The sequence below is a fragment of the Colius striatus genome, chromosome 1 (assembly GCF_028858725.1).
Source record: "Colius striatus isolate bColStr4 chromosome 1, bColStr4.1.hap1, whole genome shotgun sequence".
Taxonomy (NCBI): domain Eukaryota; kingdom Metazoa; phylum Chordata; class Aves; order Coliiformes; family Coliidae; genus Colius; species Colius striatus.
The window spans coordinates 84649358-84667115 of NC_084759.1; the positions used below are offsets into that span (position 1 = coordinate 84649358).

The 17758-nt window shown below is 37.4% G+C and overlaps 1 protein-coding gene across 13 annotated transcripts in view; it reads right to left on the reverse strand.

Moving 5' to 3' along the window:
- The window catches only part of DMD (dystrophin), a 1219670-nt gene that overhangs the window by 83418 nt on the left and 1118494 nt on the right, over positions 1–17758 (reverse strand). For 4 of the 13 annotated variants that reach the window (XM_061999906.1, XM_061999901.1, XM_061999923.1 and 1 more), the window contains exon 1: positions 2471–2560. The exons of the other annotated variants lie outside the window; for them this stretch is intronic. In XM_061999906.1, coding sequence (XP_061855890.1) covers positions 2471–2490 — 20 coding nt within the window. In that variant the 5' untranslated portion in view covers positions 2491–2560. Of the gene's footprint in view, positions 1–2470; positions 2561–17758 lie in introns of those variants that run through there. 13 annotated transcript variants of the gene reach the window in all.

A 17758-nucleotide genomic window follows, 5' to 3' on the forward strand; every position in this document is an offset into this window, starting at 1 on the left:
ATACACTGATAATTCAGTGGGATGAAACCACAGTCTTCACTTAATACATCCTTTGGGAACCGCAGGACCACTTCATTAAAGGATGACTATATTATATTAGCAAGGGTAATTTTTATGTGAGGAATTCTGTCACACTATGTCTATGCGAACTCCTCTGTTCTTGCCAACAGCAGAGAGATTTGTCTCTTGTCGCTGTCAGCGGAGCCAATAACACACAGGGTTGAAAATCTGAAATCAAGATATGATATCCTAACTGACACACTAGCTGAATTACAGTTCCCTTGTTATAACTCGATCGGTTTGGACAAAATACAGTTATCTTATCTTCCTTCCTTTCATATTACTTCTGAGCAATGTCAGCAGCAGACATGTGGAGAAGCAATGCTTCCCCCCCACCCAAATTCAAGCACAAATTTTCCCCCAAACATTCCTGCACAAGCCACATTGAAACATTTGTAAACCTTTAAACTCTTTCTGATTTTGCTGCTTCTCCTTTTTTCTTTTTTAAAAATCTACCTGGGATTCAGTCTCATGTATATTCACTGCTCAGAGTCCAGAATTTTAGGTTGCAACCGCAGAGTCTTTTCCAAATTCTTACATCCCTCTTCATTGGTGACACCAGAGCAGGTTCTGCTGCACTTCTCCCCTCACCCTTCATTAGAAAAATGCGTCATGAACTAAATGTGCATGTGTGTAGATGTGCATAGAATAAAAAAATTCTATCAGACTGCAATAAATACATAGTTACACACATTTACAAAAAAGACAAAATTAAAGTGATATTTTACACAGCATTGAAAGAATCCATTTTCAAACAACACAGTTTACAACACTTCTCACCTTTAGGCTCTGAGGTGAATAAAATGTTATTCCAGTCACTTTATGACTGTTGTCAAAAAGCCAGAATAAACACATTAGAGTTGTTTGGATTTTACTGAACTAAAAGCAATTGAAATTGCTCTTATTAATCGACACTAACACATTTAAAAGAAAAATGTTTTCAACAGTAGATAACAGAGATTGCAAGAAAGATTTAATAATTGTCTCTTTACGGTATTTTATTAATTCCTTAGATAAAACAAGTTAACTTATATGGAAAGTATTAGCAATGGAAAAAGGTGGCACTCCTTTGTGCTTTACAAAGGACTACTGTTTTCATCTGTAAATCTAGAGACTACTGATCTGTACAGAGATTATTTCTGTTTAAGCCAAGTGTCTTTCCAGCAGGAATTTGACTTTAGCATGTTTTATTGGCTTTTGCAAGATTTATCAGAATGCTGAAGGCAGGCACCAATACATATTAAAGTTTTTTGCCGACACTGGAAATGAAGAGTGGGACAAGTGCAAATATCAACTGCCGAGTACTGAATAGTAACTCTTTTCTCCCCTTGATGTTAAACCATTTATTTCGTACTCTCTGTCACAGGCAAAGATTCCTGCTCCATGATGAAGGCTGGGTGAGCCTGCCCCCCCAGCTGTTACTCTCCACTCATCTCTCTGCTTTTCAAAGCCTATCCTCTGCACTTCTGCCAAAGCAATTTCACTGCAGGGTCTTGTCAAATCCAGGCTCAAACAACGACGGCCTCAATTCCTCAGTGTTAAAAGGTCAAAGATCCTACATATAACCATGTTTCTCGTTTCCTCGGCTCCTGCAAAAGCTGCTTCTCAGCCCAACTTCAGCTTAAGATGTGGACGGGGGACACTGCTGGTGTCCCAGCCTGCCAGGTGTTTTACAACAGCCATTAAAAGATAATATAATGTACCATATAACAAGAAGAAATGCAGCACTTACAATGCTTTAGCCCAGAGGCAATCCCCTCCCAGCTTCTTCTATTAAACGAAAAGGTTATTTCTAAGCAGGAAATTACTGGGAAAAGTCATACACCTCTCTAAGCACGTTTGTTTTCTGGAATTCCGTTGAAGTTCATGCCTGAACCACGTTGCAATACACGCTACGTGCTATACAGCTCTACAACACTGTGCTATACCCCTTAAAACCTGAGGAGTACGAGCCGTTCCCCGTCGTTTCTGCGCCTCCCCGGAGCCCTCCGAGTCTCCGGCACATTCACGATCTCCCGGCTCGACCCGGAGGTTTCGCCCGCCAGTCCGCACCTGCACAGGTGCCCCGCGCGCGGGTTACGAGCGCCCACCGCCATGTCCTACGGCTTCCAACCAGGCACATACAACCAGCACGAAACTACGGCCTCGTGTGAGGGAAAAGGCGTTGAATTAAATGCCATTTCAAGTTCCCAGATGAAACCAGGCTGACCCTTTTAAAGAAAGGTACGGCCGCTTCTCCACTACGATCTGTAACGAGGACGGTCAAGCCACGCTACTCCCCACCTTCACGGAGCGCGGGATCGTGACGGGCACCGCACCGAAATACCTGAGGAGAGCTTCATTCACGGCCCCGGCTACAGCCCGCCTTCCCAGCCCAACCGGCACCTGCCGCCCCGCGCATCCCCCTCACCCCTTCAGCTGCTCCCTCATGGCGGCGACTGCTCGGCGGCGCCGCGGAGGCAGAAACAGCACAACCGCCCAGCTCTGCCGCCGAGCACCACTGCGGCCGCCCCGCCGCGAAGGCGGGAAGGCAGGCAGGGAGGGAGGGAGGAAGGCAGGGAAGAAGTGGGCGGTGCTTCCCCGGCCCGCCCCGGCCTGTCCCGTCCCACCCCGCCTTTCCCCGCCCGGCGGCGGTACCGGCTCCGCGCGGAGCGGCACCGACGCTCCCTATGTCCATTCACAGAGCCGCGAGGAGAGTCCAGGCATCTCGCCCTTTTCCCTGCCTTCACCCCAGCTGCCGCATCCCTCCTGGCGGTGGGGTGCGGTGGCTTGAGGAAGCCCCTGGGCTTTCCCCGGGCTTTTTTTTTCCCTTATTCCCCCCCCCCCCTTTTTAATGGAGTTTTTTAGGTGGTTTATTTTGTTGTTGTTTTGCTTTTTTTTTTTTTTTTTCTAATGGGGCGGGGGAGTTCCCTTCCCCGGGGCCCGGCGGGCATGTGGGGACACTCAGAGGCTCAAAAAGCAATTTGCTTTCAGCAGACTTGGAAGAAAACTTAAATATGTGCCGAAGCCGGGATGGATTTGAAATGGGCCTTAACGTGGGTTTTCGCTTTGCAGCTGTTAATTCCGGCACTTCAAATGCCGAGGAGTCCTATTTGTGAGTGAAATCAGGTAATTTCATTTCTAAGGGCTTGCTTTGGCCTCACTGGGATGGATGAGCTTCACCCCCTGAATTTTCAGAGCAGAAGAAATAGTTCTGCTCATGCTGAGTAATTGTTGCAATGTTTCTTTGTATTAATTCCTACTTAATATTCAATACAGAAAGAAAAGCTAACAATCTCCTTTTAGTGTCACGAGCATTTCAAATCAGTGCAGCCAGTCTCCTCTCATGCAAGTTTTCAAGCTACGTCCTTTATTCCTTAAAATAATGCTGTGTAGAGAACCAACTCCATCACGCAACTCAGTAGTTTTGAAGCCTTACAGGTGCTTTCTTTGTAAAGCCACCCAAAAAGGATGCTTTTCAAATAGACAAAAAAGCTCTTACTATTTTTACACTAGGAAGACACAAGCTTGAAAGCACAGAAAAGTAATCTCACCCATAGCTTCTATGCCACAGTAATATCCCACAGACAGTTTTCCCATTACGTTGAGGTTGGTAAGCACCGATATTGGTGGGTTATCAAGTATTAGGGCCTCTTAGGGCTGCAGGTAGCTCAAGCATTTCATTGAAAGCCCACATGTTTTTTTTGTTTGTTTGTTTTAGAAGCATAAAAAGTGTAAGATGCTCAAGGTTCAACCCCCTCAGGACCCCAAATGCAAACATAAAACTTCATGGAATTACATGTTAAATTCTCATAGTTTCAAGACAAATTAGTTTTGAAACGTCTAGTTCATAGTTTTCCGTTACCTTGGATCTACAACACTACCCCAACATGGAAAGAAAAAGAGGATTAATTTTTTCATAAACATAAAGCACTATGTTAAAACTCATGGGACTCTGTGAGAATATTCTCTTTACTTCAGTGGAATTGGTGTTAGATCAATTCCTGTATCAGATGTCTTAGTTCTGGGCTGAATGAACTGTTAGTTGTGTTACATCAACAACCTCACCTCCCATCTTTAATTAAGTTTTAAGAAGTGAGAGAGCTCCCTTTAATTGGGATATTTGGCATATTACTCGGAGGAATCTTACAGACTGTTACAAGGAAAAAGCAGCTGCCTGTGTCTTACAAAGGGATCTAGGGTAGCCGGAAGCCTGCACTTTCCCAGCAAAAAGTGGCTTGTTTTCCATCAAGAAATATCCAGTACTGATACTCCAGATACACATTCCTTCAATTTTTACTGTTTTTCGAGGTTCCTGGTCTGCTTTAAGAGGAGCTTGATGCTGCTATTATCACATTGGTCTTCTTTCCCATACAATACTGCCAAATAATAAGAATTTAAAAACCAGTCTGAGTTTCTCATACTTTGCATAATCTTCTTTCTCCTTGAGTTACAAATAAAGCATTGTATTCAATTAGACTCACAGCAGGTGAAAACCTCAATTAGTGAATCCATTTTCTTGGCTTTTTTTCCTACCTTACACCCACACATCACTTTTTTTTTTTTCCCCAAAAAAAAAAAAAACCCCAAACCAACAATAAAGGGGAACTCTGAGTCATTCCTCAATTGAAAAGCAAATTAACCCTTTGATCTCACAAATCAAACTATTACCCACTCAGAAACATCCAAGGGAAAACAAGAATGTTGAAGGATTAAGTGATTAAGGCCTATTGACTTTATAATTTGATTTTATGTCTAAATAACAAAATCTAATGTAGTTCTGATTGTTGTCTCAAAATGCACAAAAGCTTTTAGCTGTTTTGATTGACCTCAAAATTATATTTATATAATATACACAAGTAAGACCATTCTAATTCCAAATTATTTTTAAACTACCCAGATTTATTATAAAACATGTATTTTGTTTGCAGTATAAATGGGTACTGTCTTTGGCATTTGCAAATGAAGCTAATCTTTATGCTATACTTAATTTTAAGTCATTTATTTGATAAAAGACAGTCTTCTTCCTGTAAAAAATAAACCAGGATTACAGAGTAAGCAGAATTTTAATTCCCTGTGGTGCTTTTCTTTTGCAAGGCTATCCAGTCAATTTGTGCACCTACATAGAGCCCTTCATCAGAAGGAGAACAGTATTTATTTCTTTTAGACTGTTGTTTTGTCCTGCACTATATCTAGCCAAGATATCTGTCTCTTCAACATTTAACACCACAAAGTGCTTAAGGAGAAATCTCAGCCCCCTAATAAATGAGGGATAATAACGAGAAACTGTCTTACTACCCAAAAACTCTTCTAGGAAAAAAAAATAACTGAATTTACAGGCAATCTGACTGCATTGCATGCTGTCCAAATGGTTACTGGAATCTGTGCATTTGGGAAAATTTGTTGATTTTTCAATTTAGTATGCTGTTCTCAGAATGTTATCTCTTTTCTATGGGGAAAGAGCCACAGACATATACAGGTTAAAAATAATAATATTAACATAAAATATCTGCATCCTAACCAGTAATGCATAGAAATCTTCATAAGTTTTACACAGGAGATTACCATCACTGCTCCGTGTTGCAGACAGATATGGAAACTGAAATGCCTAAATAGGTAGGGACTCACCTGAAGCCTGTTAGTAGGGCAGACATTAAGTGTACAAGTTGACCTGTAAGTTTAGTACTTAATGAGTTTGAAAACAGAAGATATTTTTCCTTAGTTTTATTCACTTAAAGTGGAGATACAACATTTTCCTATTACCTAAGTCTTGCTTCCATAGTTCTGTGAAGCGTGTAGTCCTCCTTGTAAATGTGGCTTTACTATTTCTCAGTTATCTGCGTAGTGGATTAGCAAGTGCTTGCCTTGCATATAAGATGTTGTGGTGCCCTGTGTCAGGCTAGCTAATCCGTTCTGGTGTTTGAGTCTATTTTCTATTTCTTAGTATAAATAAATAGTAAGAATCACTTAGGATGGCAAGATGACACTTTCCTGGATCATCTGCCTTGAATGTGCTCCAAGAGTCGACACTGCCAGGCTTTTTTTTTTTTCTCTCCCCCTATTTGTTGAGAGCTCTCTCAGAAGAGCCAAGAAGAGAATACTGGTTTGGATGCTGCTGGTTTGAAGGGGTTTTTTTTTTTGGTGGTTCACACATTACCACTGGAAGCACATTAGAATACTGTAAATGCAATGAAGAAAATAGTTTTGAATTTCTGCGCTCATTTTCCCCACCATCGCATGGTAAACTAAAGACCTACTAAAACATTCATATCCCTGCATACTTATAATCAGTTATTTACATCATGGGAGACATGGGGAAGGAACCTACCACTGTTTGTCCAGAGGGAAATCCGATCTATATCCTGTATGAAGGGAGATTAGCAGGTGCTTGTTCTTACACGGGGCCGGTTCTCTCCGCACTGTCAGGCAGCCACGTAACTGGCAAATGGAGCCTATAAGAATTTACCTGATATTAAGTAAATTGAGATGTTCTTGTAATACAGTAGGAAGGAGAATCATTGTTTTTTTTTGGTTTTGTGTTTTTTTTTTTTTAAATCAAACTAATTCTGCAGTAAATATTACAGAACTTAGAGCCATTTAATGCATAGTCTGGAAAGTATTGGTGTACAGCACGTGGGACAGGAGTATGTCTGTTCCTGCTGAATGCACAATAGCCCAACCTCTGCATTCCTTTGGGCTGTACTTGCTTTCACTACAGTAAAGACACCTGATAAAAACCTGAAATCTTAGTCACCCTACGAGATGAGTATCACAGAGCCTCAGGAGCAGTCTGTGTGTACCTTGTGTTGCACTGCATTGTATGTTGTTGATAAAAGATCAACATTCAAAAGAATGCCTGTCACTTTGGATATACTAGATATATGTATTAATTTGATCCCGTTGAAATCTTGGAAAGGCTGATTTGGAGAGGCTACATTTATTTTTTTAGTGACAATTTAGAAACCATGCAACAGCCAAGTGTTTGTTCAATCTGCTAGGTATATGACCCTGAAAAAAGGAGCGGAGTGAGACTGAGGCTAAGAAAGATTATATACATCGCTGCATGTAGTGGATAGGGCATCCAGGTTTCACTAGCATTATGAGCTCTTCAGGTAAGCACCTATAAATACCAAAAGCTCTTTTCTCCCTTCCATAGCAAAGTAAAAAAAATGAAGAAAACTAAGAAAGTAATAACCCTTACTCTTCTGGGATGGAGATGAACTGCAGTGTGAATAGTCCCAGGAATGAGAAGAATAAGAAGCGAAATACTAGATAACTTGAAGTGTTTTAAAACCCTCTGAGGTAAGGCTTTTGGAAAGCTAACAACAACAACAAAAAACCTATTAAAAAAGACTTAAAATCTACCAGCAGTAAACTTATGCCAACCAAACTGCTTGCTGATCTTATACAATATACAAATAAGACTTGAAAAAATAATAATTATACCATAGTAAATTCTTGGTTTGAGGAATCTGTATTGGCAAAATGAATGGTTGTAATTTCAGGGAGTAAGGCTGGGGAAAAAAATGCAGACTAATAAGGATAAATTAAACAAAACAGTGAAGGCAAATTCTATTTCTTACCTTTGTTTGCATGCTCAGTTAGAAATAAATTACTCTTTTACCTCCTGAGGGATTAAAATAAGCAGGATTTCATAAACTGTCGTGCTCACTGACTCTATTTTCACCTCAAGGTCCTTCTTACCATGCATAAGATTATGTGTCACAAACACAAAAGCTGGCTTCTTAAATCATTAACTTCTCTACTGTTTCCTATCAATGTATATATCTCAATAGCAAGAAACTCTGCATCTCATAGTCCTGCTTCACTCAGGGCCCAGAAAACCTGATCCTAGCTACTGGTCACATGTATTACTGGTTTTGACAAACAGCTGAAGCAGAAGCATACCTTCCTTTTTTACTAATTAACTTTTTGGTGGCATTTATAATTTATGTATTTTTGACAGTATCAAATCTTTTTTTATGACTAATATCATAGAAACAGAAAAAAATTTCTTTCATTGAAGACATATTTTCAAAATGTCCCAATGCAAATGCTATCTGGTATTAATTTTGGATAAAAAGCCATTTAGACTACACTGGGAGATTACATACTGGGATGTTCCAATAGCAAATGTGCACTTATGTAGTAAAAGAAGACAACAATGAAATGTGCTGCATTTCATGACAGCTACATGCAGGGAAGTTGCCAATCAGACAACTAGCTAGGCAAATCTTACACTTTTGGATTAAGGCATTCATTTTTTGCTCCCTATATTTGAAGAATGGATGCTTTGCTGCATTCTAAAACAGAACTTGTAGTTTTTGTTGCTTTAAAATATACTTTGGTCCTGTCATAACTACCATATTGTTTCCTCAACAGTTATAATATACTATACATAACATTATAGTATATAATTCTGACAACACAAGGCCCTGTCTATTTCTATGTATTCACTAGGCTTTTCCAATCATCTTTGCAAACGTGTTGAGGTTGTTAACCTTAGCAAATATGGTAAATTTGAGATACACTCCTAGCCTTTTCCCTAGATTGGGCCATGCAGAGCCCTGATGTGAGAAAGGGACTTTTCTCCCTCTCTAGCAAATCAAACTTGCATTGTTTTAGTTTCCAAAACACCCTGGTGTAGTGTGAGCAAAGCTTAGTCTTCCTGCATAGCATGATTACTTTGCTTTCTCATCCCGAATGTCTTAACATTGGGATCCAGAGACTACAGGAAAAGTGGGGAAGGAACCAGCCTGGTAAAGTTAATGAGAGGAGGGAACAGCTACACCTAACTAGCCTCACCAGTAATTCCATCCTAACTCCTTTATCAGATGCCGGTGACATTTCTCATAGTTTATTTGCATAGAAATGGAGCTTCAGGTTTAGAGTTGTGCACCTATTCCCAAAGAGAGGTCAGACTTGGTAATAGCAAGAAAAGAAATTCTGGAAAGGAAAATTTTCTTTTCTGACATTTCTGAAATAAAAAGTTTATTTTCATTTGAAAACAATATTCTATGAAAACAAATGTAATGTAGCTACAAAACTTGACAATTTTTTTTTTACAGTTCTAACTGTGCCCTTTAATGGCAAACAGCAATAGTCTCATCTTGTCCATGCCAAAGCATGAAAATTAGTTTTTGTATTATACAGTCCTTTGAAAAGAATATGGACATACAGATATCTATATTAACTAGTGCTTCCAGAGCCAGATGGATCAGCTACCATAGAGCCATGTCCTAGGGCACAGATATTATTTTATCCTAATTGAATCTAAATGTCAGCACTTAAATACTTCAGTAAAGAGTGATGCAAAGGAATTTTGAGGTAAGACAAAAAATACTTCTTAGCTAAGTGTAAGAAAAGGATTTCATTCAGGTCTCCCATGGCAAGTTCAAGCATTTACGTTTTGGCACATACTTTACTTAATTCCAGACAGCTTCTGCACTTTCTGTTTACTTAACTATAATATGATTCTGATAGAAAAAAAAAAGAAAAAGTGTTCCTCAACTATAGAGCACAGTTTGAACTGTATGTTTTCCTAAGTATAATAATGTGAATGCATTTAATAGAACTCAATGTATAGATATTCTTTCAGTATTTCTAATTGAATGGAGCCAAACCTCTCACAGTTCAACAAGGTTTCAAATAGCTTGTAATTCTATCAGCATACCTTAATTCAGTTCTCTGATCTCTGTTATTAAACAGAAAATGGAATCTTTGAATGAAAGAAGAAACCTGTGCAATGAAGATTTCCTTTTTAGCAACACGAACTAATTTATGTGAAAAACTTGCAATGAAAATCAGAAGTGCTTTGTCTACACAAGTCAAAAAGCCTTGACATTTGTGACCAAAGCTACACAGATGATTTTTAGGATGTATCGTAGTCCATTATTAAATTAAGGATATGTGGAGCTCAAAATCAACCAAAATAACATTTTTTCTTTCTATAATGAGCATTTTTTTCCAGATTGAACTAACGAAACCACTCTCAGATTTGTATTTGGAACTATTTTATTCATCTTCTAAGAAAATGCCTTGAAAAGTGAAATCTAATTCCTGAACAATCCACATAGCCCTAAAAATTTAAAGACTTAAATGTTGGCTATGGTCCTCATTAACATTCTTACATCCCTGCTGCTACATTTAACTCCCTTGAACACGTTATCAGAAATTTCAACATACAATTCCACCATATCATCTTCAGTGTTTTCTAAAACTGTCCAAACTCAAAGAGAAAGTTCTTATTGCTGGGACTAAGTAGAGTTTCCTGTTTTCACCATCTCACTCACCCTATCACACAGAATGACAGATTATTTTAAAGGTTAAAAATATCTAATTCCATATTATCTGTCATAAGAAACATCACAGAGTTTTTGTCCACTTCCTCTCAAGAGAAAAAAAACCAAACAAACAAGATTTCTCTATATCTACATGGTAGAAGATGACTGCAGAGCATTCACAGCATCCAAATCTTTATTTAATAGTCTCCACAATTTGGAATTTTATGATGACATATATTTAATAACCATAGATCACCCATAGTGTAGAAAATTATTTTCTGAGTGTTCTTAAACCTGGAAAGAAGGATCACCTAAGCTCACACCTTCTGTCTCAGAAAACATTGCAACTGTTTGAGCATTCATACATAATCCCAAAATAACAAAATCAGTCTGTTACATGAAGAAAATATGATGGTGTTTTAAATTATCATTCTTCTCTTGAGGCAAATAATTTTCCTTCAGTTACTATCAACAACTCTGGCTCATAGTTGCCACCTTTTGAACCAAATGTCATTTTGTAAACAATTATCGCCACTTCAGTTAATGTCCTTACATCAATATGCATCAGCTAAGGTAAAATAGAAAAAAACACCACCTTTGACCTTATCTTTTAAATAAAAACTAGTTTAAGAAATGTGATGTCTAAATAGTTTGTACGTTAGTAACAAAACTTATTTTTTGCTTATGGTCATTACAATTTTTATTAGTATTCAGAAATCAAGCTCTTACTTTACCACAGTTTTGTTCCTGCAGTTGCTTTTCATTCTCGTTCTTAAAAATGTACCGTAATTATTTCTCAAATTATTATCCTTCCATCCATGTCTCCCAATTTGTTCTGTTTTTAAGGTAACTAACAGAGCAAATAATTTATTAAGGCTAAAAATAATTTTGCAAAGATTTGTAGAAGCTGACAGTTGAAGAATTTTGCCAAGCAGAGAGTGGAGGATTTGACTCCATCTAATCCAATAGTTTTATCAAATCAGTGTATTTAATACTGAACTAAAACCTTTGGGGAGTTTTATTTTTAGCAGCTTACCATACTAGGCATTTATTTGACTTTATTCTAAGAATAATAATTTAGGAAACAAAGAGAAGAAACATATTTCCTGTTCTTGAACAAGGTATTATCATTAAATTCTTAAATTTAAAAAAAAACAAACACCCAACACAAGTTTTCTTAACTTTACACCATATTATTATTTGAAAATTTAAAAAGGGATTATAGGCAGTGAAAATGATAATTTGATGACAACAGTAAACACTGTTGGGTCACAGATGAAGAAAGTGACCGGTTTTGATAGTTATTTTCATGTCAACATTGTACATGAAACTTGCTAGCAATTTGGAGAAAAAAAGGCCAATGGGACTACATCTGTGCTGCTATTTAATTAAATTATTTATTCAAGAGAGATCAACTCTCCAAGTATTTTGGTTATTTGGACTTTCTAGTGGCATGTTATCATAGACTTACACTGCCATGTGTGTCTGTCCTGAAAATAACAGTCATCTCTTAGTCCAAATTGCACATGGTGACTCTAATTGTTGAGAGGTGAAGTGCCCTACAGTAGACTGGCTGTGGTATTCCCCTACTTCCCACTTAGTGCTCCTGTGGATCTAAGACATGATTTTATCTAAATATTTTGGGATAGCATTTTTTTTTCTCATTTCAAATTATCTGACCTAATGTGGAAGTTATTGTAGCCCGACCACTCCAATAACTGCAGGATCTTTTTTCTTTTAACTAGTTGAGCCTGTCACTGTAGAATAAATCCAGCACATTACATCACAAAAACATCTCCCTGCGCTGGGGGAACAAGAAGAGTTCTAGATAGCTCAAAGCCCTGCGATTTAAATGCCATGCAGTAGAATATGGTCACAAGAGCTTTGCTGTGCTAGGTCAACTTTCTTGGTGAGCCTACCATAGGCATCAACCGGCAATCAAAGCAATTATTTTTAAGTAGTGGATTTTCTATTCAGAAAGAAACTGATTTGACAAAACCAATATCACTACCAATGAAGAGCAGCCATATCATTTCTTTTAAAGTATGCCGGATTTTCTACGTATAATTTCTAAAGTTTGCAGCAGTCTAAAAAAAGCAACTATTTCCATTCAAAAACTTTGCAAGCTGACACAATTTTTGACAGTTAACTAGTAAGAAGCACTTCCACTGCATACCAGCAGAGCAGCTGACTTCTCATGGCATTTCTTTCTTAAAGTTTCTTTATGTACAAAGGAATGGTCTAGGTAGCAATTTCTATAAGAAACTGGTAACAGGTAGGACTTTGATTCATCTGCTCTCTTGAATTTCCCCATATTCACCTACACTACAGCATCTTGCCAAATTTGTAAAGTGCAAAAGCATAGTGTGCCATGACAATGCTCTAACCCTCTTGGTGCATTGCATACTACATATTGAGCTGAATTTTACATCTATACAAAGTTTTGGCTGCATTTCTTAGTGAGTACAGGTTGTTCTCACATTGGCAGACTATCCCATTCTCTCACTTAAAACAATTTGATGGCTATTTAATTTCATGGGTTTGCTTGTTCCTAGATGGGCACAGTTTTTATAAATCAGTTCCAGCCACCAAGTCTAACATTGAAAAAAAATTCTTGTTTTCTTAATTGATGTTGTTATGCTGAAATGATATTTTTCTCTACTTTGTCTTTTTGTGTAATTTGCAAATAAGAGGATAATTCAGAATACCTTTTACAGAACAATTTAAGTGTCTATTCCTTAGTTTTCCTATTTCTTATTCAACATTTCATTAATGAAGGTGCTATCTCTGACATTACATAATTTGGCGAGAAATTTAGCACTGGATTTAAGCGAATACAAGACAAAGCACCTATTCACAAGCAATGCAGCACTATTCTGTATTATTTTTATACTTTAGATAAATACTATTGGTTTCAATAATGCTTTTTTTATATATATAGCTTGGCCTGATCCTCTCTGTCTTGAAACAATTGGACTGAACACAAGAAATTACAAGGAATTTGAATAGTTTTATGAGTACTAAATTACTAAAAATACTACAGTACTAACCTTAGCTTGTTAAAAGTAGAATTGACATTGCTTATTTTAAGAAACTCCTCAAGTTTATTTCATTGGTAAAACAGATTTTTGGTCTTCACTGGAGCACAAATTGTTATGCAGCTTAAGAGTAAGGAGAACATGTGGAAACGAGAGGAACTTTAAGTTTAACGGTATTTTTGGTCAGTCAATATCTTAACCTAAACTGATCTTCTGGTCAGTCTCTTACATAGTGTAAAGTAAAAAACAAATAGTTTAAAAACAGCTACATCTTTTGCAGGCATAGAAATATGACAAAGGTGGATAGAGAAGTGGTGAGTATTCAGTAAAATAGCTTCCAGCTGGTATATCATCTGTCAACTGGTAGATGTGTTGAAATAAATAAATGATCAAAAATAATCTTTTTTTTTTTTTTTTTTTTTCAAATCAACAAAGTCAGGATGAGTTTTTTGAGATAAAATAAGACTTTGGAGTACAAGTGATATGGAAGCAGCCAGATGATTAAAATGCAACATCTTATTTATTATACATTAGGTAGATCAAAGCTTAGCAGTGATAACAAGGCACTGATTGGGTGTTGCCACCTGTTTGGTCTCACTTCCAATGGGAATCTGTTAGTTGAAGCTGTGTTAAAGGTTGTCAGTGTGCATTACACTTATGAACAGCTTACATTAACACTGCCCTCCCGAATACTTTAACCCCCTCCCCCAAATTATTCCTATTTCACTGAAGACATTTACCAGCACTAATTCACCAGCACTAATGTTACTTTCTTAATAAATACAAAAAGGAAATTCTGTATAATCTAGGAATGTTTCTGAAACAACAACAGCACCAACAAACAAATAAAAGCTCTTACTTGAGAGACTTCTCATACTTCTTTGAGATAGTGTCAGAAAGACCTGAAGAGTGTGAAATTAGAATATATTATGAGCTGTGGTTTTGGGGAGTTCTGAACCTTGCAGCAGGCCGAGATCAGAGAGGAAAGATTACGGCAAGCCAATTATCCAGGAAAACTAAAAATCTGGAGGATAGGGCAAGAGGCAGTTTTCTAGATTTTTTTTTTAATTGGTTGTCTCTTTTGTCTACCTTCTCTACAAAGAAGAGGAAAGCTGTGAGTTAAGGAAAGTGTGTGGGTGTAAATGTCTAACAATTATTGGAAAGACCTAATAAGCACAGAAGTGAGGAAAGATGAAAATCTGCTGGATGCAACAAGAGAAAGCAAGACAAGGCAGCAATGATCTTTGTTGGTGTCCTTGAAATGGTATGCAGAGCTGGCAAAACCAATGAGCAAAACTTCAATCTGGAGATGTCAGAGCGACATTGGCCTCACAGGACTTTAAATGAGTATTTATAGGAGATAAACTTAAACATAATGGAAAGAAAAAGTGAGTAAGAAAAAATATCTGTTTCAAGTCAGCAGAAATTTAATCTAAATTTATAAAACTGGGGAAAAAAAGTTGATAAGTACTTTAAAAACCCCATATACTCAAGGAGAATTATTTGGGATGTCTCTGGGTATCATAGATGTATGTAATTGACCAAAATCAATGTCGGGACCGACACAGGAGGAGTCCCAATAGCTGACTCAATCCAAACTGAAAAGGACTACTGTGAAACCACATGATGTGGGCATACCCACATAGGCAAGTTTGATTGAAGATTTACACTGACAGACTCTTTCCCACTCCTATTTCTAGAGAACTGAACAAATGCCCCAGAGCAAAGCAGCACTGAGGGTTTTGCACTCAGTTTTCTCAAGACAAAGCTGTACAGATACAGATTTGCGTTTTGCCAGCAGCAAATCTTTATTCCACAATACTTATGGCACTGATTTGAAAAAACATGATACATGAGAGGAAATGCTGAGAGCCAGATTCTGATCCCCATTATGCTGTTAAAAATAAGAAGCAACCTTCCTGAAATCAGTGAGCGTATCTCTCAATCCATGCAAGCTGCTTTTGGCACAGAACTTAAATTTGATTCCAAACTTCTGACAGTACGTCTGACAGGAGCCTAAACTTCCCCCACCGTAACTTGGTATCCTCTGTAGGTTATTCTGCTCATTTCAAGATTGTTAGAGTGCGATGAAATATTTATTCCTCCCTCAAAGAGGAAACAGGAGAAGAAATAGCATATGAAAGCAAGCACTAGCATGCAATGACCATATTAGTAAGATTTTCATTGCTTTCATGCCTTAGCACAATTAAAACAGTGGAAAAATGGATAAATGAGGAATGTGCATGAGAAAACACTGGTTAAATACGAAGATATAGAACCTCATCTGGAATTGCACAGTGCCAAGTGTTCTAAATTGTTTGGTAATAATACAGCAGTACTAAAAGAATACCATTTCCATTACAAGACAGTAATTGAAAGAACAAATAAGATGAGTACGCCTATGGCCAGCAAGATAGTATCTCGTTGGTTTTTCTTTATGCTTCTAGTGATGGTTTATGTTAAAATAGCTCAGTTCAGAAGTCCAAAGTTCAAACCAGTATTTGGAAAGGGTAATGAGCTCATCAGTAAGAGACCTTTGGGAATCAGTTTTTAACCTCTACTTTTCAGATGATACTTAAAGTAAACTGAGGTATAGAGATAAAATATGCATTTCAACAACTAGGTCTTCATGGCTAAAATGCTCTCACTAGCAGAAATCTGGAAGAAATTCCCTTCTAAACACTGAAGTAAAATTTCAAGATGCCTTTATTCCAAATTACTCCCACTAAAAGTTTATGGGGAAATAAAAATGTGGTTTAAGTTTGGTAATTCTAAATCTCAATTTTTATTTTGTATTCCTGTAATCATTGACATTTCCAGCTACATAGCTCAGGAAAGCAGATGCGAACTAATTTTCACTGTCCATGTTTTCTATAGGTTGAGTTTACTCTTTAGTAGAAAAATCTGCAGCTAGTATAGCATATCTGAAATCCATACTCACAGAGATGCATCTCTTGTATTTCTAGATCAAGTGCAGAAACATTTTTAACAAAGAACAGTTTCAGTAGCTTTTTCAAGGACATGCATAACTAGAAAGTATACGCACATATATTTTGGGAAACACAGCTCTTACCCGTTTTGGGTAAATAAGAGACTGGCAATTTCCTCTCATTTACCACAACACTGATCAAGGGTCTGTCCCTGAATGAGGGAGTCTGGAATGCAAAACACTAATCTGTCACCCTTCCCAGAAATGTCCTCTCTGCCTGTCATTATTACAATAAACAAGGCTATAAACCCCTTGTAAATTAGGTAAATCTTTCTAATGATGTTAAAGTTCCATGCTTGTAAAGGGCTAATAATATAAAAAGATCTCAAAAATTTATTTTTAAAAAGGTAGGTTACTTAATTGACAATTATAAGATTCAGCATTGTAAGAAACTACTACTGAATTTACTCAGTTTACAAAGAAACTTGCTTAAACAGAATGCTGGGGTCTTGCCTTTTAGTTAAATAAAGGCTGAATTCTGGATTCAGTGAAATCATTCTGTTTTTATGATGCTCCACTTAACCACAGGATTTATCTATGAGGATCAAATGGCAAAATTCTGCAAAATATTACAGTTTGGTAAGTATCTTCACTGCAGTAGTGAAGGCTAACGGAGAGAAAATCAACTGCCTTAGCATGCTGAATCTCCCAGAAAGCATCTGACAAGCAGCAAAAAAAGATAAAAAAAAACCCCAAAACCAGAGGAAGTCAGCATAGAGAACAATTAACTTGACCTAGCAAAAACCTGTTACTGTGAAAGAAAGAATATAAGTGGCTGAACAAATGAACATATATCTAGACATTTCAAAACCTCAGAGTTACAGCAATCCCCTTCTCTGTTAAAGCCCTTCAAGTGCAAAGCACTAAATGCTAACCCACCATAGATAGTGTAATCTAAGAGTGATTTTCCTTAGGCATGTATGTATTCACCATTTTTAAGGGTTTTCCAATTCTGCAGGCCACACTAGCTGAAAAATTAATCAATACTGCAAGGGTAGGTACCAGGAAGGCAATCACTGTATGAAAATATGCCTTGTTTATTAAAATACGGAAATATCTTACACAGAAGAGATTATACTCTTAGATTTTACAATGCACTAAAGTGTGTTTACTCACTAAAGACTCTTCTCTACAAAAATCTACAAAATAAAGTATTTTAAGAAAAGGAAAGAAGGCATCTTCTTGTGCCAAATTAAAAGCCAGAGACATAATGCTAGAGAACATTTAGTCACTTCTGATGTATGCTCATTACTGAACAAGCCAGAATACATCAAATTAAAACAGTAGTCCTTCCACTGACCTCAGCCCGCTCATGATCTACTTATCTGAACAAGCCAGGACACATCAAATTAAAATAGTAGTCCTTCTACTAACCTCAGCTTGATCATCATCTACTTTCCTTAACATCT